General features: G+C 33.6%; 1 protein-coding gene across 1 annotated transcript in view; it reads left to right on the forward strand.

The window, feature by feature from the left end:
- LOC126892691 (ras-related protein Rab-11A) overlaps positions 1–26,970 on the forward strand; it is a 73,509-nt gene extending 46,539 nt beyond the window's left edge. The window contains exons 3-5 of the mRNA XM_050662326.1: positions 4,017–4,365; positions 7,850–8,029; positions 19,959–26,970. Of these exons, the coding sequence (XP_050518283.1) occupies positions 4,017–4,365; positions 7,850–7,986 (486 nt within the window). The 3' untranslated portion in view covers positions 7,987–8,029; positions 19,959–26,970. The remainder of the gene's footprint in view (positions 1–4,016; positions 4,366–7,849; positions 8,030–19,958) is intronic.
- The last annotated feature ends 2 nt before the right edge of the window (positions 26,971–26,972 follow it).

Here is a 26,972-nt window from a genome sequence, read left to right on the forward strand (position 1 = left end):
TATTTACACGGCAAATTGCGTGTAGTAAAATTCTCACTGGTATGGATATGTATGTAAACATTACTACTTGACAATGTCACTATTAACTTTAAAGAGATGGCTTTTGAATTTTCTTGGATAACTGTTATTTGTATAATTGCAAATGATTAATTCAGTTAATAAATGTGATAATTTTTTCACTAACTATGTATTCAGTGATTGTAATAATTTATCTACTGTACAACAAAAACTAATAATCAATCGGGAAAAGTGGATTATAAATATGATAATTAATAGAGAATATATGAGAATTAATATAATATGAGAATATATGTGAATTAATATGATTATTTCATTCATAGGAGATTCTGACCAATAGAAAGCTACAGAAATCTGAATTAAATCGATAATTTTTGATAATCTCCCGTCGTTAAGTATATTACGTCAGATGCCCTTCGTTGCTACGAAAAAATACATTCAGTGACATTAATGACAATTAATGTTTTAAAAATTATAAAAGTGATGACTTTCAATTGTCAAATATTTATAAAAACTGTGTGTTTAATGGTACCTACATAAATAAATTACAATACAATTTTGGTTTTGAACAGTTTTATTCATGAAATAATCGCAACAAATTGCACTCGACCTCTGAAATTAATATAGAATTTTTGCTCTCGTGACACTTTGACACAATTTGACATAATAAAACTGTCAAAGTGCCACTCGGGAAAAATTCAATAATTTCAGAGCTCTTGTGCAATTACTACTGATTATTTCATTCATAGGAGATTCCGACCAATAGAAAGCCACAGAAATCTGAATTAAATCGATAATTTTTGATAATCTCCCGTCGTTAAGTATATTATGTCAGATGCCCTTCGTTGCTACGAAAAAATACATTCAGTGACATTAATGACAATTAATGTTTTAAAAATTATAAAAGTGATGACTTTCAATCGTCAAATATTTATAAAAACTGTGTGTTTAATGGTACTTACATAAATAAATTACAATAAAATTTTGGTTTTGAACAGTTTTATTCATGAAATAATCGCAACAAATTGCACTCGACCTCTGAAATTAATATAGAATTTTTGCTCTCGTGACACTTTGACATAATTTCACTCGCCTTCGGCTCGTGAAATTAAAACTGTCAAAGTGTCACTCGGGAAAAATTCAATAATTTCAGAGCTCTTGTGCAATTACTACTGATAATTTTTTCACTAACTATGTATTCAGTGATTGTAATAATTTATCTACTGTACAACAAAAACTAATAATCCATCGAGAAAAGAGGAAAAGTGATAAAGTGATTTTTTAATAATATATTGTTACTATGAAACGCTTACAATTTTGAACATCTTTAACAACAAAATACTTGGATCACTAAATATATCCTGGTGTATTATCTGCTTGGATCTTCCATAAATAATAAACAATAAATACCTTTTTATTAAGTTCACGTCTTAAATCAATTATTTATCAAATATATTATCAATATTATTTAATCAACAACTCAAAATATTCCCGATGCCATGTCAAATATTTAAAATTGTCACTGACTGAGTGCGTTGTAAGACAAAGGTAGATTTGGAAAATATTACCACGGACATTCATTTTTTTCGAATCCTGAAAAAACCAATAAATATTTTTAAAAAATTTAAACGCATAATGAAAGACTAAATTATTACCGAGAGCCGAAAGTCCCTTAGAATAAATAAAAAGTTTATTTTGAATGAGATATTTGAAATTAAAAATCACACTAAATTTTCTCTTAGTTTTTCACCCCTGTAACTTATTAAAATAAACATTATAGAAGTTCTCGGGGACTTTCGGTCCTCGCTAATAACGTAATCTTTCATTCTGCGTGTAAATTTTTCAAAAATTCTTATTAGTTTCTCAGGATTCGAAAAAAATTAATCCCATTTGAATAGCATTGGAGCAGCAACTACGTACCCATCCCCTTAATAATTAAATCAAAATATTACAAAACCTAGTCTGTACGCAATTAAGAAGAACAAAAAAAAATACACTGTCTTCAAATAAACTTTTTTATTTCATGCCTAGATTTTGTGTCTCATTGAAACTACTAAAAGTAATTGTCTATAACAGCGGTTCTCAATCTTTGGTACATGTACCACTGATGGTACATACCATTATTTGAGGTGCTACATAAAACGCAACAAAAGCCAAACTCAGCACCACTGTTAAGTTAATTAGATTACTTAGCTAGATAGGAATTTCAGTTAGGTGATACCAAAAATAATAAAAAGTATTTTGTGGTACATGACTCAAAAAGAATAAGAACCACTGGTCTATAACAAGGAGTCGAACTTAACAGACTGATTTTGGAAGATTTAGCGCGCCTATGACTATATTATTATCACAACATTGTGCATTCGTTCTTTGAAAGTGTCACGTACTGCTGGCACACTGTTGCCAAAGGTACACACAACTTTTGAAATACAGTGAGACTACTATCTCTCGAATTAATATGGATGACACGCTGATGATACTCTTAATACTTCGACCGACTAGATTAGTGAATTTACTGAGATCACTACTTAACGTAAGCTGCCGCAACTGATGCAATTGATGGAGGACCGTCAGATTTACTTTTTTTTTGTAGTTTTGGTTTTAATCTAGCAAGGTTTTTTTAATCTTCTTCTTTTTGTATAGACATGACTCTGTCTGTTTTTTCCATGTGCCTCTAGTAAGTTGTCTTTCCATTGTTTTCGTGGTCTTCCCACTGATCATCTTCCTATTGAGGAACCGTCTCTCGCTGTCCTGACTACCCTATTTGTTGTCATTCGGCTTATGTGGTCATTCCATTCTATTCTTCTGTTTCTTACCCAGTTATTAATGTTATACACCTTGCATCTCCGTCGTATATCTGTACTTCTAGCTCTATCCCATAGAGTCTTACCATCGATTTTTCGAAGGGTTTTCATCTCCGCTGTTTTGAGCAATCTTTTTGTCCTCTCTGTCGGATCGTGTTTCTGCCGTGCATGTCATTATTGGTCTGGTGACTGTTTTATAAATTCTGCCTTTCATATCTTTTCCGATATTTTTATTTCTCCATATTGTGTCATTCAGGCAACCTGCGGCTCTGTTTGCTCTATTTACTTGATCTTCCACTTCTGTTTCGAGCCTTCCGTAGCTAGATAGTGTGATGCCTAGGTATTTAAACTCCATCACTTGTTCTATTATCTGACCTTCCAGCTCCAATTTACATCTTATTGGATCTGCTGTTATAACCGTGCATTTTGTATTTTTTGAGGAAATTAACATGTTAAATTTTCTGGAGGTCATGTTAAATTGGTGCAGCATACATTGTAAATCATCTTCACTTTGAGAGATTAATATTGCATCGTCCGCATAGCAGATTATTTTAAGTTGTTTTTCTCCCATTTGGTATCCTTTTTAGTTCTTACTTTTTTATTATTTCGTCCATATCAGGTTGAACAATAAAGGACTCAAGGAATCCCCCTGTCTTATCCCATTGCCGGCTTCAATTGGGTCAGTTAGTTCATCTTCCACTTTTACTTTTATTGTGTTGTCCTGGTAGTAGTTTTTGATCGTTTAAATTATAAATATCGTTTAAATTATATTTAAATAGGCCGTTTTTTTGTATTCCAACGATTTCTCTTGAACTTGCCTCATTATAAATATAGCGTCAGTGCATGACCTTCCCGACCTAAAACCTTGTTGTTCTTCTGCTAATGGTATAATTTCATTCAATTTGTTTGTTATCACTTTGTTTGTGTTTAAATAAGTTCATTCCTCTGTAATGTTCCTGGTCCGATTTGTCTCCTTTTTTGAAGAGAGGCATTAGGATGCCTGATCTCTATTCTTGTGGTATTCTGTTTTGTTCTGTTATTTTTTGTATTAGTTTTAATAATTGTTTAGTTAGATCTTGTCCTCCGTACTTTAGGAGTTCGTTCGATATTCTGTCCTCTCCTGGAGATTTTCTATTTCTAGGTTTTTTGAATGAAATGAATAATTGAACTAACAGTATTTTTTTTTTGTTTAAGGTGGATGGTAAAACTATTAAAGCACAAATATGGGACACGGCAGGTCAAGAGAGATACCGAGCAATCACGGCGGCCTATTATCGTGGTGCAGTCGGTGCTCTACTCGTCTACGATATCGCCAAACATCTGACATACGAAAACGTTGAACGTTGGTTGCGCGAATTGCGCGACCACGCAGATCAGAACATTGTGATCATGTTGGTCGGAAACAAATCCGATCTGAGGCATTTGCGCGCCGTGCTGACAGAAGAAGCTAAGGCTTTCGCCGAAAGAAACGGCCTCAGCTTCATCGAGACTTCAGCCCTAGATTCGACCAATGTCGATAATGCTTTCCAAAATATACTCACAGGTAAGTTGTACCAAACATTTCAAAAAAAGTTAGTGTTCAAATCTGCGTTGCTAAAATATCGTATTGTGAATTTATTAATTATTTATAAACACCATTTAAAAGTTAAAAAAAATAACAGATGGAATCCAATAGTAAAGAAAACCAGAAACTTTTCTATCGAACAATAAAAAATATAAGAATAGACAAACCAACAAGAGATACAAGAATAAAAACACAGATGGAACAATAATAACAGATGACCAAGAAATAATGGAACGATGGAAGCAACACTTTCAAGAACTACTAACTAGTAATGAAGTAACCAGAGAAGCAAACAACGAAGAAAATGAAGAAAGAACAGAACAGGAAGAAAACACAGAAGAAATAACAAACGACGATATAGAAACAGCAATAAAGAAACTTAAAAATGGGAAATCTCCTGGACATGATAGAATAACACCAGAAATGCTGAAGTATGTGGGACTGGAAGGTAGGAAACTGCTCAGAGAAATATGCAACGAGGCATGGAAGAAAGAAGAAATACCGTCGAACTGGGAGATGGGAGTAATACTGCCCATACATAAGAAAGGAGATACCAAAGAATGTAACAATTATGGAGGAATTACACTACTATGTATGGCACTGAAAGTATACGAAACAGTATTAGAACAAAAGAAGAATATAATAGAAACGACACTGGAAGAAGCCCAGAGTGGGTTCCGGAAAGGACGAGGGGTGCAAAATCACATATTCACAGTGAAGCAAATAACAGAAAAAACATTAGTGACTAAAACCAAAGCGTACGTGGCCTTCATAGACCTAGAAAAAGCATTCGACAGAGCGAAAAAAAACAATATGGAACAGTCTAATTAGAAGAGGAGTAGATAGAAAACTAATAGAAGTCATCAAAAGTTTATATAGAAGGAACACGAATTATATAATGCATAAAAATATGAAATCGCAACAATTCAAAACATCTAAAGGCTTAAGACAAGGAGGAGTCATGAGCCCTAAACACTCTTTAACATCTTCATGGGCGAAATAATGAAAGAAAGTATACCACAATTTAAAAAACTACATGTAGGTTACCGAAACCTAGAAAGAGTCGGAATATCAGAATGTGCATTTGCTGATGATGTAATTGTTATGGCAGATAAAGAGGAGGATCTAAGAAATAATTTACAAACATTGAATGAGGTATTAAATAGGCATGGGATGAAAATAAACACACGCAAAACAAAGATTATGGTAATAGCACAAGAACAACCCGTATTAAACATACAAATCAATGGAGAAACAATAGAACAGGTAAACCTCTTCCAATACCTGGGAGTAACAGTGGAAAACAACACAAAGATATAGAAGAAAAGATTAACAAAACGTCGTAAGATATTCCACGCAATTACCAACAAATTTTTAAATAAAATAAAAATATTCAGAAAAACCAAAATAACTTCAACACTATACAGACCAGTACATACTTACATATGGGTGCGAGTCTTGGGTATTAACAAGAAGAATGAAGAGTAAGATTCAGGCACTGGAAATGAAATACCTAAGACGAGTAAAAGGAGTAACAAAAAGAGACAGAATAAGAAATATCGATATACGAGCGGAGCTCGAAACTAAACCACTCCTAGAATACATCGAAGAAAAACAACTGAGTTGGTGGGGCCACATGAAAAGAATGAGAACATACCAGTAAGAAAAGTATGGGAAGCAAGAATACAGAAAAAAAGAAACAGAGGAAGACCAACAGAAAACTGGGATACAACTATTGCAAAAATTATCCAAAAGAAAGGGAAAACCGTAGCAGAAACAAGCAGACTGGCGCTGGATAGAAAACAATGGTCAAAGTTTGTGCACACGTGAATAGACATTAGTCCCGACACTGAAAAGTAAAAGGGACTTAAAAGACTACAAAAAATAACAAAGTCGGTCTGATTAATTCATTGATATTAACCAATTTTTATTGTTTATTAGAATTGTTTTAAGATTGTTAAGTTATTACCAAGAGCCGGATAGCTCAGGCGGTAGGAAGTCTGAGTGCCACTTATGTAAGCCAGGGATCGAATTCCAGCGCCATCGAGAACATCTAGACATCTTTAAAAAAAAATGTCTATAGGTTTTACTTGGTAAAACCAGTAATAATAGGCGGTTGAAGCGTAGCATTGGCCCTATTACCTTCCTTGTATACCGTAGGCCCTAGAGATAACAGACTACCCTGCTATCCGCTGGGTGCGTTAACTATGATTGTAGGTAACGTGATTATGTGTGAACAGCCGTAGGGCAGCGGCATGATACTGGCCTCATAAGCTAGAGCGCCCGGATTTAAGCCCCGGAACAGACAATCCATTTTTCATTTCTAAAAATGATACGAGCTATTCGCCGTGCCTCGGAGAGTACGTTAAGCTGTCGCACAGTGGTTCTAAATGCCGAAAACGTGGTCATGAGGCGAAAAAAGTCCCTATCGGGGGATTTTCATGTTTACAGTTGTTTTCTCATACTATCGTAGAGTCGTAATACGTAGGTATAAGGATCAGACTGGATATATTCTGGTTCATAGCTCAGGAACAAGTGAGCCATGTCCGAGGTTATTTTGGCTGGCAGAGAAAGTGAAAAAGAACGCGTATATTGAAAACGCTGTAAAACGTTTTGTAGTTTATCAATTTCATTGCTGTAAAGCAGATTCTTCTTTTTTAAGTACGTAGTAATGTAAGATGTAAGTTAACTTAAGATTTAGTAATAATAAATGCCCAAAATTTGTTAATACATAATAGTGAAAATATACTTGAAATAATCAAAATTTTGTAAAGATACACTCAAATAGTACAAAATTCTGCATAATTCTGCGACCAATGTTTATTAATCTTAAAATATATAGTAAGAAGATACCGAATCACTTCGGTTCAGCTGCCTATAACTGCCTATGCATTGCTGGCAGTTGTTTGAAGACAAAAGTGGGAAATGACGCATATTACATGATTCTGATGATTGTTGAGTATGTATGGGTGGTTGTACATAAGTAATAGGTTTTGAATATTGTACATACTTCATAAAAAAAATTTATTGGTAATCAGCAATTTCAAAAGTCCCTTATAATATAAAATGTTAAACAAATATGCGTTTAAAATAAAATTTTCGAATTTCTATCGGCAATATTGCACCCGCCATTTTGTTTAAAAAAAAATACTGTTAGGTTTGTAATCAGCGACCTTAAACTACCAAATTTGACAAACAAAAATTGCGTTTTGATTGATATTTTCAATTTCTTTCCGCCATGTTGGATCCGCTATTTTATTTTTCAGAAAAAATAAACTATGAAACTATTGGTACGCCTTGAGAAGGGTTCAAGGAATGAGTAGGATGTTAATTGCACCATTTTTAAATTACTTCTCATACAATTTATGATTAATTTTTCTAATATTTCTTGTAATAAATTTATTTACTCTGCTGTAAAATATTTTGTCCACTCCTATTCATTATTGTTGTTTTTGTTTTTCAGAGATCTATAGAATTGTTTCCCAAAAACAGATCAGAGACCCTCCGGAAGGTGACGTAATCCGACCACAAAACGTAGAACCAATAGATGTAAAACCAACTATGAACTCTGATGGCGTGCGCAAACAGTGTTGTCAGTAATAATAAATAATTAGCAATAATATGCATGTTACACTAAATATGGGTAAGTTCAGATGGTCGTTAATAAAATATTTTTATGGCAATTAGGTATCAATTGAATGTCACTGAGTATATGGATTTCATGAGAATAAAATATTTTGACATAGGAATATTTTTCAATGTCATAAACAATTCAGTCAAATTGCTAGTAAACTGTATTTTTAAAGATATTTTTTTGTGATGATTTTCGATGTGAGTTAACATTTAACATTACAGGACTATGTCAATATCCGACTTTAGAAACCACAGAGGATCAAATGCAAACAGTGACCCTGTGATAACAGTAGTCAAAATTAAAGAAGACATACCAAGAACAAACAAGGGCAGCAAACAGAAGAAGAATACATTAAATAGGACATTTTCAACATAAAGTCGTATCAGAAAAATTAGAGGGATAAATAGGTCAGAGATTGGAAAAAACAGATACCGAAATCTAGAAGATGTGAGCAAATTCAAATTGTCATGATAGGAGCGATAGACCTAAGCATTGGGAAACAGAAATGAATAAGAAAGAAGAAAATTAATACAAAAGAAGATAGAAGAATAAAACAAAATATATAAAAAAATCAGAAATATACACAAAAATAAGTATAATAGCTTCTGTTCTGGTTGACTCTTCTCTATGCAGTTGAGACATGGACACTTAACCCATCAAGGACGGAGTTTTATTTTTTTTTTAATTAGAATAATTTTAAACAAATTATTAAGTAAATTATTAGTAATGCTTAAAACAACAAGAAATAATTATGTTTGTTATCTACTTTTCTCAAAATAGTATGTTGCCATATGGCAACGCTAGTCTCCTGTATGATCAAAAAATAAGCACATGCTAGAAAACATGAATTGTTTTTAATTAGTTACAAAAGTGAATATTAAATTAAAATCGTGTGTGAAAATTAACGTTGCTATTTATACATACTCCAACTTTCCATTTATTACACATTGTGCACATTATGGATTTGCAGTTTTCAGCTGCACATCTCTTCATTTTTCTATCAGGGGTGTTTGTTAAGAAATGTCCTATATTGTCAAAACTCACGTCACCGGAAACTCTGCTAAAGGATCTACTAGAAATACTTAAACTTTGACGGCCCCCTTGGTTCGTCGGATTCTGTACCCTTGACAAATGTTTTCATAATATCTGGCTTGAACTGAAGCTGCGTCATAGTACCCCTTTTTTTCTTTTTAAATTCCAACTATTTTGCGCTGAACAGTCAATTAGCCAAGAAAAAAAAGCACCACCACCGTTTTTTTTTCACGGATACACCTATATCACCTATACGATATCTGGATATGTTTTGGTTCATAAGATCAGTGCCTCCCATTGCAGAATTATATTTCGCAATAACTTGAGGTCTGCCTATGTGTACGTTCTTTTTATCGACCTGGGAATAGCGTTTTACTTCATTCACAGGTGAAACCCCATATGAGGTTGATGCGACGGTCACTATGCTGTTATCTGCCCACCTTTGGGTTACACCTTCCACAACCCAAGTAGGTTGTGGAAAAGATTTGCTTGTTGCTTCAATATCGCCACGAACTCAAATGACTTTTGTCAAATCAACTTTTAAATATTCTTCATCCCCAACACTTTCAGAATCTATCTCCTCAAATGGACCATATTTGCTCCCCAGTCGCTCTTCTTCTGTGTTATTCTTGTTAGAAAAAACAACTCGGCCTGTGAGCGAAGTTGATCTTTTGACAAATTATCAACCACCGTCCACCACCACCTTCTTCGCCTGAGTCTTCAGCTGTCAGCTCACCCTCTGGAGGCTCAATGTAGATTTCGACCACTTCTATGTCATCATCGTACGTAATTTGTAATGCCTCTTCAAGTGTTAAGCCGTTTCTAAAAAAAAAAAACAGTATATTATAAAAGTCGGTAATAGCGCGTCCTAGCGTTGCCGTATGGCAACACTCATATTTGGGATATAATATGACAAATAAAAACTAAAAAATTGGTCTCACAATATTGAGTATTTGAAACACGTTATTTTTACTTTATATTTTATTAATATCAAACACGTATACATATTTTTAGTATTATTATTTTACTTACGCAAATCTGACGTCCATCTTGAAGTAACAATTTCACAAACGCTCTCACAAGCAACTGATTTGACAGATTAATTTTCGTGACACCCTAAATTAGACAAACAGTCTAACAACGTTAACATAATAACTAGTAGGACCATCTCTGTTTTTCGGTCTCAAGTTTTCGTGTAAGAATTAATATTTTAAACAGTGTTTTGCGTTGCCATATGGCAACGCCAGTCTTTGATGGGTTAAAACATGATCCGTAAATAAATTGGAGGCCTTTGAAATTTGGATCTACCAGAGAATCCTCAAAATTTTCATGAACATCGCATACCTCAAACGAAGAAGTGCTGCTTAGAATAGGCAAGGATAGAGAACTTTTAACACAGTGAAAGTTAGAAATACATCATACCTAAGCTACATACTGAGAAATAATAAGTACCAATATGCTCCACTCATAGTGAAAGGAATTAGATGTAAAAAGCAGACGTGGCGCAAGCTGTGACTCAGACCATCTACTAGTAGACACGGTTTAGATGCAAAATCAGTCGACAGGTAAAGGAAAAATATCCAAAACAAGAAAAACTAAACTTAGATAACCTAAAAGTCCCTGAGGTACAAGAAAGATTTGAGAGAACAGTGGATGAAAAATTACTAGAAGAAAACAGAGTTTACAATAGAAAATCAATGGAACACCATAAGCAGTATCATACTAAACACAGCGAAAGAAGTCCTAGGAACAAAGACACAACGAAGAGAAGTAACTATACAGGAAAGAAATTAAGCACATAAGAATTACATACTCAGACGTACTAGAGAGAGAAAAACAGAATTTGAGAACAAAAGACGAAGAGCAGATAAACTGTGCAAGCAGAAAAAGAGAAAGTACGAAAACCAACGGATACTAAACATAGAGAGGGAGTTTAAGGAAAACGAAACACGTAGTGCATACCAACTTATCAAACATTTAAGACAGGGATACAAACCGAAGACTAGCCTCTGCAAAAATAAGAAGAGTGAAATCATTAGCGATATGGACAAAATTAAGACAACCTGGATGACATATTTTAAGGAAGTATTAAACAGAGGGCCACAACCACCATTACAACAGCAGAGGCACAGCAGGAGGTACAACAACAAGAGCTGGGCGAAGATGGAGAAGAAAATGAATTAACTAGACCCCCAACGCTAGAGAGGTCCAAACGGCAATCCACATACAAAAAAGCCATAAAGCACCGGGAATAGATAAAATACCGGCAGAACTATTATTATTATTATTATTATTAAAGAAGGAAAAGGAGCCGAGGTCTAGGACCTATATAGCTCCATTTTACTAAAAAGAACTATGCAAAAAGAAACCTAAACTTAAGACTACATACGACTTATAAATTAATTTAATTTAAGAAAAGAAAAATTATTGTTCCCGTGGTACAGAACTAAAAGAGTCATATTTATTTTTGAAGCAATTTACAGATACAGCCCCGACGACGTCGTGTGGAAGTGAGTTCCAGGTATAAAATATTCTATTGGATATAGAGTTCTCACGACATTTACTGTGAAACTGTTGTCTGGCTAATTTGTATGGATGACCCCGCAATCTAAGGTCGTTACTCAAAGGGAAGAGATGTGATAGATCTATCCCAAACCTTCCCTGTAACGCTCTATAAGCAATTATTAAATCCCCACGAAGTCGTCGGTCCATAAATGTAGGATAATTTAAGTAGGTTAACCGTTCTTCGTAGGAAGGACGACGACGGCCATAAGGAATTCTTGTTGCCCATCTTTGCACAGATTCAAGTCGATCAGAATCCCTTTGCCAGTCGACATTCCACACGGGTCCGGCAAACTCTAAAATAGGTCTTACATATACACTAAAGAGAGCAACAAAATTTTTTGGCGATATCTTAGAGAAAGTCTTAGATAATAAGTAAACTGATGTTCTAGCTTTATTGCATACCGACTGGATATGTTCAGACCAAGATAATGTTTCCGTCACAAGTACACCCAAGTCTTTTTGCTGCGAAACAGTTTTTAGAGAAACATTTGAAAGTACATACCGATTCCTTGGATTGTTTTTACCTAAATGTAGAACTGCACACTTGGATGTGTTTAATTGCAAGCACCAATCGTCTACCCACTTAGCAACCTCTTGAAGGTCGGTCTGTAATTGATTGTAACCAGAAAAGGGATTTGCATATAACTTTGTGTCATCAGCGAAAAGCGACATGTTACTTTTAAGGTGAATTGGCAGATCAGCAACGTACACTAGGAACAAAATCGGCCCCAACACTGAACCCTGCGGAACGCCACTGTATACACTAAACATTGAGGAATAACAGTCACCAACGCGTACACAAAATTTACGGTTTATTAAAAATCCTTTAATCCACTCAAGTAAGTTTCCTCTAATACCGTTATGTTCAAGCTTAAATAGTAGTCTCTTATGAGGAACTCGATCAAAAGCCTTAGCAAAGTCTAAATATATAATATCGACAGGTTGATTACTGTCCAAACAAAGAGACCAGTCATTAACACATGTTAACATATTAGTAACAACCGATCTTCCAGGTACAAAACCGTGCTGGGAAATAGGAATTCTATTATTGTTTAAGAGAAAGTTCATAACCGATTCGCGAATAACTGATTCCATCAATTTAGCCGCAATGGATGTTAGACTAATTGGTCTATAATTGTCAGGATCTAACCTGTCACCTTTTTTATAAATTGGAGTAACACTAGAGATTTTCCAGCCATCAGGTAAAGTGTGTGACAAAAATGAGGTTTTCATTATAAAACTTAACGGATGGATAATCGAGTTTGCACACTTCTTAAATAAAATTGCGGCGAAACCGTCTAATCCGGGAGCGGAAAAGGATTTTAAACACAAAATTTTTTGTTTAAGAATCTCTGGATCAAAGTCTATGTCACTAATATCGTAGTTACTTCTTGTAGAAACAACACGTAAAGTATTCGGAAGAGCCTCCTCGATTGTAAACACTTCTTGAAATTTTTTGGCAAAAATAGTAGCAACTTCCATTTTCACTGAGGTTGGTTCGCCTGTTTCGGTTTTTAAAATAGGTAACGAAACTTTAGATAAAATAGAATTTCTGACATATTTATAAAGAGGTTTTTTGTTCTTATTTGAGGACAGTTGGTTTTCAAAATTTTGTTTAGATTTAAAAATAGTTGATGTTAAGTTATTAGAAAAAGTTCGATGATTGAGGTAGTCAGCATTCGTTTTACTTCGTAAATACTTTTTCCATAATGACTTTTTAAATTTTATCATTTCAAATATTTCTGCACTTATCCATGGCTTATTAGGATTACATCTACGTTGCACATAATGAGAGTTCGTGCGCATGGATTCATTCAGAAAATTTTCAAAAATTTCCCACTGTTTGTTAACATCCTTACCATTCAACATATCTGCCCAATCTGCAGTAGATACATCTAAGTTTACATGATGATAGTTTATTCTTTTATATGTCATTAGCATATTATTTTGTAATATTTCCGACTTGAGGATCTGTATGGAAGTTGAAATAACTGCGTGGTCCGACTTTCCAATTGGAGATGTAACCGAAATATTAGTTAAAAGATTAACATCAGAGGTTAAAGTAAGATCTGGCTGAGAAGGTTGTTGATTCAGACGAAAACGAGTCGGTTCATTGATTATTTGTTCTAATCCAGAATTTTCTAAGAAATTAATAAAAAGCTGAGATTGAGTATCATGAGGGTGATTGATCAGCGGCCAAGAAATGTTGCTTAGATTGAAATCACCAAAAACAATTAAGGTTTTATGTTTGGCTATGAGCGTTTCCAATTGACTGTATAATTCTTGATCACTTTGAACTGAACTGTAACCAGGTCTATATATACAAGCTATAGCAAAATTTATTTTTAACTTTTTAGAAGAAAAATTAAGCGTCAACCCTTCATAATGGTGATCAGAGAAGTTTTCACAAACAATGTTAAATTGGCAGAAGTCAGATTCCTTTGCATATATGCAACATCCGCCTCCTATTCTCCCTATGCGGTCTGCTCTAAAAATTTTGTACCCAGGTATATTTACCATAGAGTCCAAAATATTTTTGTGCAACCAAGATTCGGATACTAAGAACAGTGAAGGTTTTTCGCATTGCATAAAAGTAATGGTATCTAAAAATTTCGCTTGCAGAGAACAAAGATTAGTATACATAATACGCCATTGATGAAAGCTCGAACTCAGTTTTTTGGTGAAAGATCAATTATACAGGGAATACCTTTCTGATACTTGATTGTGACGTTTTTTTCTCCATTCTCGATGCGTTGATTTAATTTAAGACGCAGGTCTTTTAAGTATTGTTCTTGCATTGGAGTTTTATCGTCATCAATCTTTATGTTTTTGTATTGCGTGTTCAGTAGTTTCCTTTTGTTTTTTAAAATAATTTTAGCGACGTGTGCATTCGGAAAAATAACTTTTAATGGACGTGGAAATTTACGATTACTGTCTGGTTTACCTAATCTAAAGACAGATGTTGGTGCATTTGCGGAAAGATCTGTATTAATAGAATTCAAAATAGCGTTAACGGCATTAATATCGTTGTCAGAATCTGGAACATTTCTTATAATGATGTTACTACTCAAGCAAGGAGGAAGGAATTTGACACAACAGATGTACCAGCTAATACGAGAGATATGGATAGAAGAAGAAATCCCTCAACAATGGAAGAAAAGTATAATCTCCCTATTCATAAAAAAGGAGACAAACTGTTGTGTCAGAATTATAGAGGCATCTCTTTACTTTGTTCCGAATACAAAATATTTACAAACACCCTTAATCGAAGACTTCAACCTCTCACCCTCACGGAAAAAATCATCGGGGAATATCAAGCAGGGTTTAGGCAAAATTGATCTACCATTGACCAACTATTTACAGTTAAACAAATACTAGCCAAAGCATGGGAATAGACATGGACGTTTACAATCTCTTTGTAGATTTTAAACAAGCCTATGATTCAATAGATAGAACAATTCTACCTAATATATTGGAAGAATTTGGCATACCATCAAAATTAATACAACTAGTGCAAATGACAATGACAGAAACAGAAGCACAGGTATGTATTCAAGGACAGATCACTGATGCATTTACGATAACGCAAGGACTGAAACAAGGCGACGGACTGGCTCCAACGCTTTTTAATCTTGTTCTTGAATATGTAATTAGACGGTTGACGGTGAGCGGAAATAACATACTTACAAACAAATCTACCCAATTAGCAGCGTACGCAGATGATATAAACATAATGAGCAGAACAATGAATGCAGCGGAAGAAATCTACGTTGAGTTGAAACAGAGTGCAGAAAGAGTAGGGCTAGCAATAAATACAAATAAAACAAAACTACTCATACAAACCAGATCAAATAGACCGGCGCAACAACACTTGACGATATAGAACATGTGAATAGATTCATGTGACTAATGGATCTGGTCGCAAGCGATGAAGAAGAACCGGAAATAAATAGAAGGCTTGTGCTGGCAAATAAAGCCTATTTCGCGATGGGCCACATATTCAAATCGCGAGACTGCGGGTCTATAAAACAATAATCAGGCCCATAGTAAGTTATGGCTGTGAAACATGGGTGCTGACACAGAAATCTGCCAATGCATTAGATGCGTTTGAAAGAAAAATATTACGTAGGATACTGGGCCCAATAAGTGAAAATAACAACTGTCAAATTAGGTATAATAGAAAAATATACGAGCAATATGGCGAACCAACTCTAGCACAATACACTAAACTGCAGAGATTACGGTGGGCAGGGCACGTGGTCCGCATGCATGAGAATAGAATCCCCAGAAAATTGCTAAATGCAAGAATGCAGGGAAAAAGACCTGTTGGAAGACCTAAAAAGAGATGGGAAGACGAAGTCGATGAGGATGCCAGGAACTTCCTGGGAACGCATTCATGGAAAAGAACAGCGGTAAATCGAAATGATTGAGAGAAGCTTGTTGAAGGAGGCCAAGGCTCGATTTGGGCTGTAGTGCCACTGGATGGATTATAGTGAAAGGAAAGATACGACAATGGACAGGACTAAATTTTGAACAGCTAATAAGAACAAGGACAGAGAAGAGTTTGCAATTGTAATAGCCAACCTCCATTGAGGAGAGAGCACTTTATAAGAAGAAGAAGAAATATACTATGGCGCTAAAAAGAAAGAAGGAAAACGAATATGTAGAAAAAAACAAAACACCAAGTGTTTTTTCGGATGAAACTGTATTTGTGTTGGTCTTTGTGTGCGAAGTATGTCTTGTTGGTCCTCCTTTGTATGAAATCGGCGAGCTCTATAATACTTCCGACGTTGAGAGTTACAATCCTCAGGACTAGCTTCTTTTGCCCTTTTCGTCCTCGTAAGGCAAGGGGTAGCCTTAGCTCACCTGTCGCAGGTGTCACTGCGTGTCGCTTACAGGGAACGCGTTTTCTATTTTCCTTCTTGCCATGGTTTTAGCAAGGTTTTTATTGTCGGATGCCCTTCCTGACGCAAAATCTCCTCCTTTATCCGGGCTGCATATTTACAGATGCTAGCGTGTGTAGACACCAGGGTGTTGAAATCAGTTAGGGTTTGGAAACACAGTACATTTACAAATATTAACAGATTTGGACACCAGAGTGTTGAAACCAGCTAGCTTTTTTAGTGGTTATACATGCATAGATGCTAACAGCTATTGACATTGATTTTATACAGTACAGTGCAAATATCTGGAATAAATTCATAATTTGGGAAGCCACCGACTTCAAAGAAAAATCCTGAAATAGGTCCATTTTTAATTTTAAATTATGACTTTTTGATATATCATACAACTGACGTCATCCATCTGGGAGTGATGACGCAATCGATGATTTTTTTAAATGAGAATAGGGATCGTGTGCTAGCTAATTTGAAAGGATATTCAATTCTTCATTCAGTAATATAAACATTGACATAATTATTTATACAGGGTGCCCTAGAAAAAATATTTTGAATTAAATTAATTTACACAAAAAGAAGAATAATATATATGTAATTTATTTAATTCAAAATACATTCTATTGCTGTCAGAAAACAGAAAAAAATGTTTATTTCATAAATAAACATTGCTTTTCGATAAATTCAATGTTTAAACTGCCAAGAGACAGATGGGTGGCAGCTTAAACATTAAAATTAAAGCCATCGGTACATAATTTTTTACGGCTATCCCTACTTTTTCTGTGTTTACCCTGCAAATTACGTGTAGTAAAATTCACACTGGTATGGATATGTAAACATTACTAGAATGTCATTCTACTTGAAAATGTCATCATTAACTTAACCCTCCGTTACTCGCACACGCTGTGGGAGACCGGGCCTGTAAATAAATTCCTGTAACTCTGCTTGTAGTGGGGATTTTGAATGGCTACTTCGTATACCTCTTCAGTGGTCAATCAACTGTGGGTAAAGTCAGTTCGCAGTGTAAAAAATAGTACTGTCCTTTTGTTATTACGCAACACGGTCCCGTACACCGTGTGCGAGTATTTGTGCACCAATTTTTGTGTTTGGATCACACATCGATATTTTTAATTAGTAAGGTAATTTACGATCCTTTCCTTATTTTCAATGTTTATAGATTAGTTTATTTATATTTATATATATATAAATATAAATATAGAACTTACCCAGAACCATCAGAATGAGGTTTAGGGAGATATGTGGTTTACCAACAGAACAAGTACCAGTCGTAACACCAGGAACTTCAGATCGCTGTGCTGTTTGTGATTGGAAGAAAAATAGAAAAACAAAGTTTTACTGCCAAATATGCTCAAAATATCTGTGTTTGGAACACCATTGTTCCAATGAATGTGACACCATTGTGTATTTCATGTTTTAAAAACGTTAATTAATTTTTATAACTTTTTTTGTTACTACAATTACTCTTTATTTTTAATTTTTTTGTGTATTGAATTAAGATCTAAAGTTCTTAGTAAACAAATTTAACCATATTCAATTTTTTTTCACTTCCAAAGTTTTTGTATATACATATAAATGGATAACAATGAAAATTATTAAATTTTTGATTAAAGTAATATAATGTGAACACAAACGCATATCTACAAAATTATATGATCATATATTCATTAAATAATTTAATCGTACACAATTTTGCAAAAAAAAATAATTTTAAAACACTGCTGACCCATATTTTTGGACCCGGTCTCCTGCACCGTGCGCGAGTATCCGATCACAAAAAGTTGGCGCGAGTAACGAAAGGTTAAAGAGATGGCTTTTGAATGTTCTTGGATAACTGTTATTTGTATAATAATTGCAAATTATTAATTCAATTGATAAATATGTGATAATTTTTTCACTAACTATGTATTCAGTGATTGTAATAATTTATATGTACAACAAAAACTAATACTCAATCGAGAAAAGAGGAAAAGTGTTAAAGTAATTTTTTAATAATATATTGTTACTATGGAACGCTTACAATCTTGAACATCTTTAACAACAAAATACTTGGATCACAGAATATATTATCCTGATGTATTCTCTGCTTGGATCTTCCACAACACAATAAATAACTTTTTATTAAGTTCACGTCTTAAATCAATTATTTATCAAATACACTATATATCAATATTATTTAATCAACAACTCAAAATATAGTTGTGACTGGCTAAATGACACCCAAGTCTATGCCATAAAAAAAAAATATTCCCGATGCCGTATCAAATATTTAAAATTGTCACTGTCTGACTGACAATATGCTGACAGTATTCTTTTTGACTGAGTGCGTTGTAAGACAAAGATGGATTTGGAAAATAGTACCACGGACATTGTGTTAATTTTTTTCGAATCCTGAAAAAACCAATAAATATTTTTGAAAAATTTAAACGCAGAATCAAAGACTAAATTATTACCGAGGGCCGAAAGTCCCTTAGAATAAATAAAAAAAAATATTTTGAATGAGATATTTGAAATTAAAAATCACACTAAATTTTCTCTTAGTTTTTACCCCTGTAACTTATTAAAATAAACATTATAGAAGTTCTTAGGGACTTTCGGCCCTCGATCCTCGATAATAACGTAATCTTTCATTCTGCGTTTAAATTTTTCAAAAATACTTAATAGTTTTCTCAGGATTCGAAAAATACCCATCCCCTTAAGCGAAAAGCAATGTTTATTTATCAAAAACTTTTTTTTCTGTTTTCTGACAGCAGTAGAGTGTATTTTGAATTAAATAAATTACATACATTCTTCTTTTGTGTCACTTAATTTAATTTAAAAAAAATTTTCTTGGACACCCTGTATAAATAATTATGTTATTATTTATATTACTGAATAGAGAACTGAATAAACCCTTCAAATGGGCTGGCACGCGACCCCTATTCTTATCTAAAAAAATCATCGATTACGTCATCACTCCCAGATGGATGACGTCACTAGTTTGACATGTATGTCAAAAAGTCATAATTTAAAATTAAAAATTGACCTGTTTCAGGATTTTTCCTTAAAGTCGCTGGCTTCCGAAATAATGAATTTATTCCAGACATTTGCACCATACTGTATAAAATCAATGTCAATAGTCGTTAGTATCTATACATGACGTATAACGTATAACCACTAAAAAAGCTAGCTGGTTTCAACACTCTGGTATCCAAATCTGTTAGTATTGGTAAATGTACTGTTTTTCCAAACCCTAACTGATTTCAACGCCCTGGTGTCTACACACGCTAGCATCTGTAAATATGCATCCGGGCTTGCGACCGGCACTGATAGTTACTGAACTACTCAATGCACCCAGCTACTAGCAGAGGCGCAGTTTTATTTTTCTGTATCTACAAATACCACGAATGTTGTGATATAAGTAATTATAGATTTTGTTTTATTTTCAGATTTCAGCCGGTAGTGCCGCCTTGTCCAACTCACTGTGGCTATTTATCATTTATTTTAAGTATTACCAGAAGCTCTACACTTCTCGTTTAGCTAAACAATTGGCAATGCGGATTACCACCAAAACTTTATTTATATGCTAAGCACTTAGTATGCTATCCATTATAAGTTTGTACATTATAATTATATCTCTCATTTGATACTACTTTGAATATATATGGAAAATATTATATATAATTAAAAATAATAAAAGAGGTTTACATTATTTATGTTTATAAAAGTGTATGTCTTAGAATCGAAGACGTATATACTCTATTTGTATTTATAACCTTCAACAGGTGCATATTTATTGTTAAATTATGTTGAAATCATGTGTATTTTACTGTATTAAAATATGCTGGAATATCTATTTCTTTTTTCCTTAGACAAAAATGTAGCTTCCCTGGTTTCATTGATATGAGAGCAAAAAGATTTTTAAAACATAGATCTTAACAAAACAGTTATTTTCCCTTGGTCAAAAGATATTTTCTATATACTGATGATCCCAAAAATCAGATGCCTCGTTGGACATAAAACTTTAAATAAACAAATTGGGTTCTCATAGCTTCTATGCAATAATTCTGTTTTAAATAGTCGCTCGATTTGTTTACGATGTACAGTTTTGTTGCAGTAATTTCGTAACTTTTGTAGCTCACTTGTCATCTAGATAGCAGTCCCAAATATACTAGAGCCATTCGTATACTCCCATAAATTTTAAAAAAGACAGTTTTATTTTTGCTCTTTTTGTTATACATATTTTTAAAACTTTTAAAACGCTATTTTTCCAGATAGTCGCCATTTCTGTCCAAACACTTTTGCAGACGATACTTGAACCGTTATAGAATTCTACCTCCAATTTTTTGAGGAATCCAGTAACTTCTTCCTTGACTTCATCATCGATAGTGAAGTAAGCCACCCAAGTGTTCTTTTAATTTTGGGGATAATTCAGTAATAATCATTTGGTGCTAGGCCTGGAATGTGGAGGGGGGATGGAACACAACAGTCCAGCCAAAATTCCCCCACCATCAGTTCAGTTTGATGTAAGACATGAGGTCGAGCATTGTCATGGAGAAGCCTCACACCACTGGGCAATCGTCCTCACCGTCCGTTGTGGATCATGTCTCAGTCTTTTTCATGTTTCGCAATGTCTTTAGGATTTAACTGTTGTTCCATGAGGCAAAAAGTCGATGAAAAGGCTTTTTCTGTCCCAAAAGACGGTTACTATAAGTTTCCCAGTCAACTGCATTTGTTTACATTTCTTCGGCTTCAGCGAAGTTGAGTGATGCCATTCACGTGGTTGCTGCTTGGCTTCGAGGATAAAGTGAAACACCCGTGTTTCGTCACCTGTAATAATGGAATCCAAAAATTCTTCCTTGTTGTATTCACATTGTTGCAAAAACTGCTGGTCACACTCGACATGGTGCCTGTTCACATTAGAGATGTTGAAAAAGTATCTATTCGTTACAAAGTATGTACTCGTTACTTACTAATACTGAAAGTAACGGATCCTATACAGAGAAGCAAATCGTTACTTTGATTACTCTGATTACTTCGTACCAATCGTATCAGAGCGAGTAACAACTATTGTATCTACAACCAGTACACTTGATTACTTTCTACCAATCGTATCCCAGCGAGTAATGGATGGGACCGGTATTTTACTAGTGTTGTCGAATACCGTTATCGGTATGAAGCGTCTTAAGGGTGTGAGGGTGAGGAGAAGATAGAAGATGAAACAGAGGGAGGTATAATGGTATACGTAAAATATGTAATGTAAGTTATTAACAAAGATCGAATGCGAGAACCCTATATTGTTATCTAGATCTACGCCATTTGTCGATGTAGATTAGATAGTAGATCTTGTTATATCGGAATACCTATACAAAATACTTACCTACCGAGAAATACGATTCTCGATATGATTACCGGTACTCAAATACAAAAGTAACAAAAGTAATCATAGTAACGAATACTGTAAATGATTACTTTATACAAAAGTAACGATTTGTAACGAATACTCGAAAGTAACTATAATCAACATCACTAGTTCACATGTTGTGATAGCCTAATTATTTTTCTATTAATGTCTTATGAATCGTGGTGTGATAAGTCTCAGAAATACGGAAAGCAAGGTCCATAATGGTGAACCTCTGATCTTCAAGCAATACTCTTTCAACTTTTTCGACAATTTCGTCTTTCGAAATTAAAGACTTTCCAAACTTCATCGTGAATTTCTGTTTGGCCTTCACTGAATTTTCTACCCCATTTGCGAACATGATGAACGGATATGCACTTTTCCCCATAAACTTGGATTAACTGACGATGAATATCAATAGGTGCAATCCATTTTGCGGTAACTCCATCTTCGAAGGTTGCTAGGCCGGCACTGAGCAATGCAGCGAGGTGAGAGTGGTGGGGGAAGAGAGAGGGAGAGTTGTTGCGTAATGCAGTGTTACCAGATTTCTCCCAGTATGTCACATTCTTTCTCAGCCATAGGGAACCTCTTTTTATGAATGACCTTTATACTATAATGCTCTGTGATCTTAAAATCTGCATTGTTTATATGATTTTGGTCCTAGGTCACTCTTTCTGGATGCTTGCCAATATAACAATATCACCTGCATACCTATAAGTTTCTATCGTTTTATATCGTAACCCATATTTATATTTCTTTGATATAATCATTCACCACTCGCATTGTATTTACAACACTTCCTTTTGACTTAACATCTGAAAATTTGTTAACTGCTTTTTAAAATTTGACTCGCGATAAAAATCTTTGGAGCTACCTAAATCATTTAGCTACCGAAGGAGCCCACCTCAAAAAAACATCTTTTTGTTCGCATTATCGAAGTTGAACCAGTTTCTTTTCTGAGTTCTGCCATGTTAAATATTGTAACGACATTAACAAAAATGTACACAGTTAACCTTACTTCAATTTTATAAATAATACGTGACTGTTTAGGAAATTTACAATTAAATAGGTGGGTCAATTTATGTAGTACGATTTCTGGATGTAGATTAACGAAATCAATTCTGGTGGTAAAGATCAACACCAAAGTGGATACTATATAACTTAAAAGCATTACAGCCTTTTGTGTATTATATCGAATGGATAAAGAAAATCAAAACTTGCTTTGAGATCCGGAATCCGTTTGATAAAAAAAGTGTATTTTAACTTTTCAGATATTCCCTTGATCATACATTAGTAGCTGTATTCGCGGAGCAAATCCTGGATAAACCAGAGGGAGAACGCAAGCGCATTACAGAAAACAGATTCTGAACGTGTCCGGGATACCCTCTAGCTAGACGTTCGAGGTTTTTGTTTCGGATTTTAAGTTCGCACAATCGCACAAAATACTTGGGAAGAATCTCTTAAAGAATTTCTTGACATTCTGTCTAATTTTTAACCTAAAATATTGTTACAGCTTGCAAATTCTGGTTTTTAAAGATTTAAAGTTATGTAAAGTGTTGTATCATTTAAATATCCTTCAACAAATTTTAATATTTTTTATATTAAACCCATTTTAGTTTTTTTTGTCGAATGTTTTCCATCTAGATGGGCTTGTTTATAAGTATTCTCGTATTATTATCTTTACTTTTCATTCGATAATTATATATTATAATAAATTGTATCTAGATGAGTTTTTTTTCGGCTTTGGCAGAGCCAATTAGCCAGACTTGTTTGTGATTGATTGCAGATTCATAGTCATACATTTCTTATTTCATGACGTAAGTAGTAAGTACTACAATTTTTTTTTGATACAACATATTATTATATTATATTTTTTATTATATATTTCAATTTGTGGTAATTACTTTTTTTTACTTCTATTTTTTTGTTATTTTTTTACTTGTTTTTTTTTTCTTTTTTTTTTCTTTTTTTTTGTTTCTATTTTTTTTTATTTATTTATTATTTTTTTTTGTTATTATTATTTTATTATATAGGGTGTCCCGGAAAATAGTGCGTTCCTTTAAGGTATGGATAGAACACACAATTTAGAACAAAAAAGTCCTATACCATTTTTTTCTAAACTTAACCGTTTCCAAAAAAAAGATTACATTGGTTTCCATATACCTGAATTTTAATCTTCAGAAAATTAAATAATCTGGCAACATGTTACGCACTGGTGAATAAGAACTCGTTTGTGTCTTACAGTATTTAAAATAATCCAACCTAATACTTACTATTTTTGTTTACTATAATTTTTTTTAAATGTAGTTGAAATATGGCATAATTTTAAACGAATTATACTTACATATTTTAAGATGAAATCACATGTTTTAAATGAACCACCACTTTTGCGAACACATGAATTCATAGAGTAACATGCACTCATACGACGAGAAATTCCAGCAAAACATTTTGAAAGAATTTTAGTAGGTATTATGCCTCTCCATTTATTGATCTGCCATAAATAAACATCATAATATCATAATATTACTCATGAACACACGATTCAAAAACATTTTCGGCGTTGACACTAAACAGGATTCTTCCAAATTATCTGTTTACTAAACATGGGACTATTTACGTTTAGATTTTTGTACTTCACAGAGTTGCCAGATTTGAATTTGCGTTCCAAAATGTTTTATAGTTTTTTGGTCAAACGGTTGAATTTAGAAAAAAATGTTATAAGAGGAGTTTTTTGTTCTACATGGTGCCTTCTACCTATACCTTTAAGGAATGCACTATTTTCCGGGACACCCTGTATATGTTCTTTTTTTATATATTATTTTTTTCTTGTTAATTTTGTCAAACCAAATTAACAAATTATTTCTAGTTTACAACTTGTATTTACATGATTTAACATGTTTATAAATGAGATGAAGAATTTCCATATTATCATTTGTAAATATTAAAGTATTAAGGTTTATTGGGAAACAACATTTTAAATTTTGTAATTCCTTATAAAGGTAGTTTATGTTATTTATCTCTAAATGACATTCTAATATGACATGTGTTAGATCTCCGATTTTGCCACAAGTACAATTGGGAGTATCTGCCAAGCCGATTCTATGTATGTAAGATGGAGTAAGATGAGGTTTATAAATATTCTTGTAATAATTACAGAATTTAATTCAGTTAATAAATATTCAGTTGAATTTATGAGTTAAATAACACCTTAAACTTATTCAGAGACTGTTTCTAGTATCATGTTATATTTTATTAGCTTTTGGTGTAATAAACCACAACCTATCAAATTCAATATCAAAATTATTGGAAATGATTCGTAACTAAATTATTACTTCCTTCAGCTAATTTTCAACCCCCTGGAAAAAAAGGTAATTTTTATATCTAAATACCAAGCTGCAATTTCCAGATAATTCTCAACAATATTTATACAAAAATTTAAGCGGGATTATGGCGTGTAAATACCAAATAATATTATCGAAATGAAATACGCTAATCAAATTTCTTTCTAAACTTTCTAAAAAAGGTTAATTCATTGCCTGCTATTCTCTTTGCTATTTCTATTGTTGACTTAAAAATGTGTTGCATTTGCATTTTTTGTCGACATTGACGCCTGCGCCTTGGGAAACTAATCCCGAACTTACTCATTTCGGGGTATGCTCAGCGAATACAGCTATTGTGTCACTTTGATAAAACCCGCCTTGACGCAGTTGCATCATTTCCTCCTAAATGTAAAAATTTAAATTTCTAAAATTGAATCTTGTTTACACATTTTCGCATTTATTTACCTACATATCACTTTTCACAGTATGCAATTACCATACTACGTGTGATTTTTCCAAATTGGGTACGCGGCTTATCTTGCTGTCAATTCTCGTCATTTGTTCGTCGATTTTAATTGTGGTAAATAAACTCGTTATAACTCCTCACCTCTCCTGGAAAATTTAGAATGATTATTCATGAATCTCCTGCTGCAATGTTCTCCTGCATTGCCGTTTGTATGAAAGTCTTCAACATTAAGAAAGTAGCATGAAAAAATATTTTACAGACTTTAAATATACCCACAAGACACCTATTGGAACTGGTAAATAACAAATATTATGTCAACGTGGAATGAAGTAAACGCTTCTGTTGTATGTAGGCATATGAATTTATTAAAATTCTTAAAATTTATCCACAAGGGAGTGGAAGTACAAAACGTTTTCGGTCAAATTGACCATCATCGGTGTAAACGTCCAGTGTACAAGTAATTGTAACTAGCCACTTCAATAGGTGTAAAAACCTTTAAATTACATTATTGTTACATTCTATATTAAAAAGTGGTCGACATTAAGTCGATGTTTTAAGATTTTAAAGATCACATGTGAATGTATTTCACCAACTTGGTCGTTAACTTCTCACTAGAACACAAGTAGCTTGTGCAATTTTCGAGCAAGGATGAAATATATTCACATGTGATCTTTAAAATATTAAGACATCGACTTAATGTCGACCACTTTTTAATATATGTAGAATGTAACAATAATGTAGTTTAGAGGTTTTTACACCTATTGAAGTGGCTAGTTACAATTACTTGTACACTGGACATTTACACTGATGATGGTCAGTTTGACCGAAAACGTTTTGTACTTCCACTCCCTTGTGGATAAATTTTAAGAATTTTAATAAATTCATATTCCTACATACAACAGAAGTGTTTACTTTATTCCACGTTATTATATTGAAGGTATACAGCCAACTACGGGGTTTACCCCTTTTTAAAGTAACAAATATGTAACACATAGTTCTATCTACTACATAGATTGATCCACATTTTGGCAAAATCTGCACACTGGACATTTTCTCCTAATACCTAAGCAGTGTGTAAGATTGTATGTGATTTTTGTAGGTATTGTAGACATATTCATAAAGGTGTAGATAATGTTCTGTTACATAGGCCATACCGATTACTGTTTTATTTGGACATCTTGAACAAATGGTATCATTGTTGTCAACTGTAATATAAGCTTCTTATTAAAATTATAAATTTAATTTTTAAATAAAACTTTCTGTAACACATATA

The sequence above is a fragment of the Diabrotica virgifera genome, chromosome 9, assembly GCF_917563875.1.
Source record: "Diabrotica virgifera virgifera chromosome 9, PGI_DIABVI_V3a".
Classification (NCBI taxonomy): Eukaryota; Metazoa; Arthropoda; class Insecta; order Coleoptera; family Chrysomelidae; genus Diabrotica; species Diabrotica virgifera.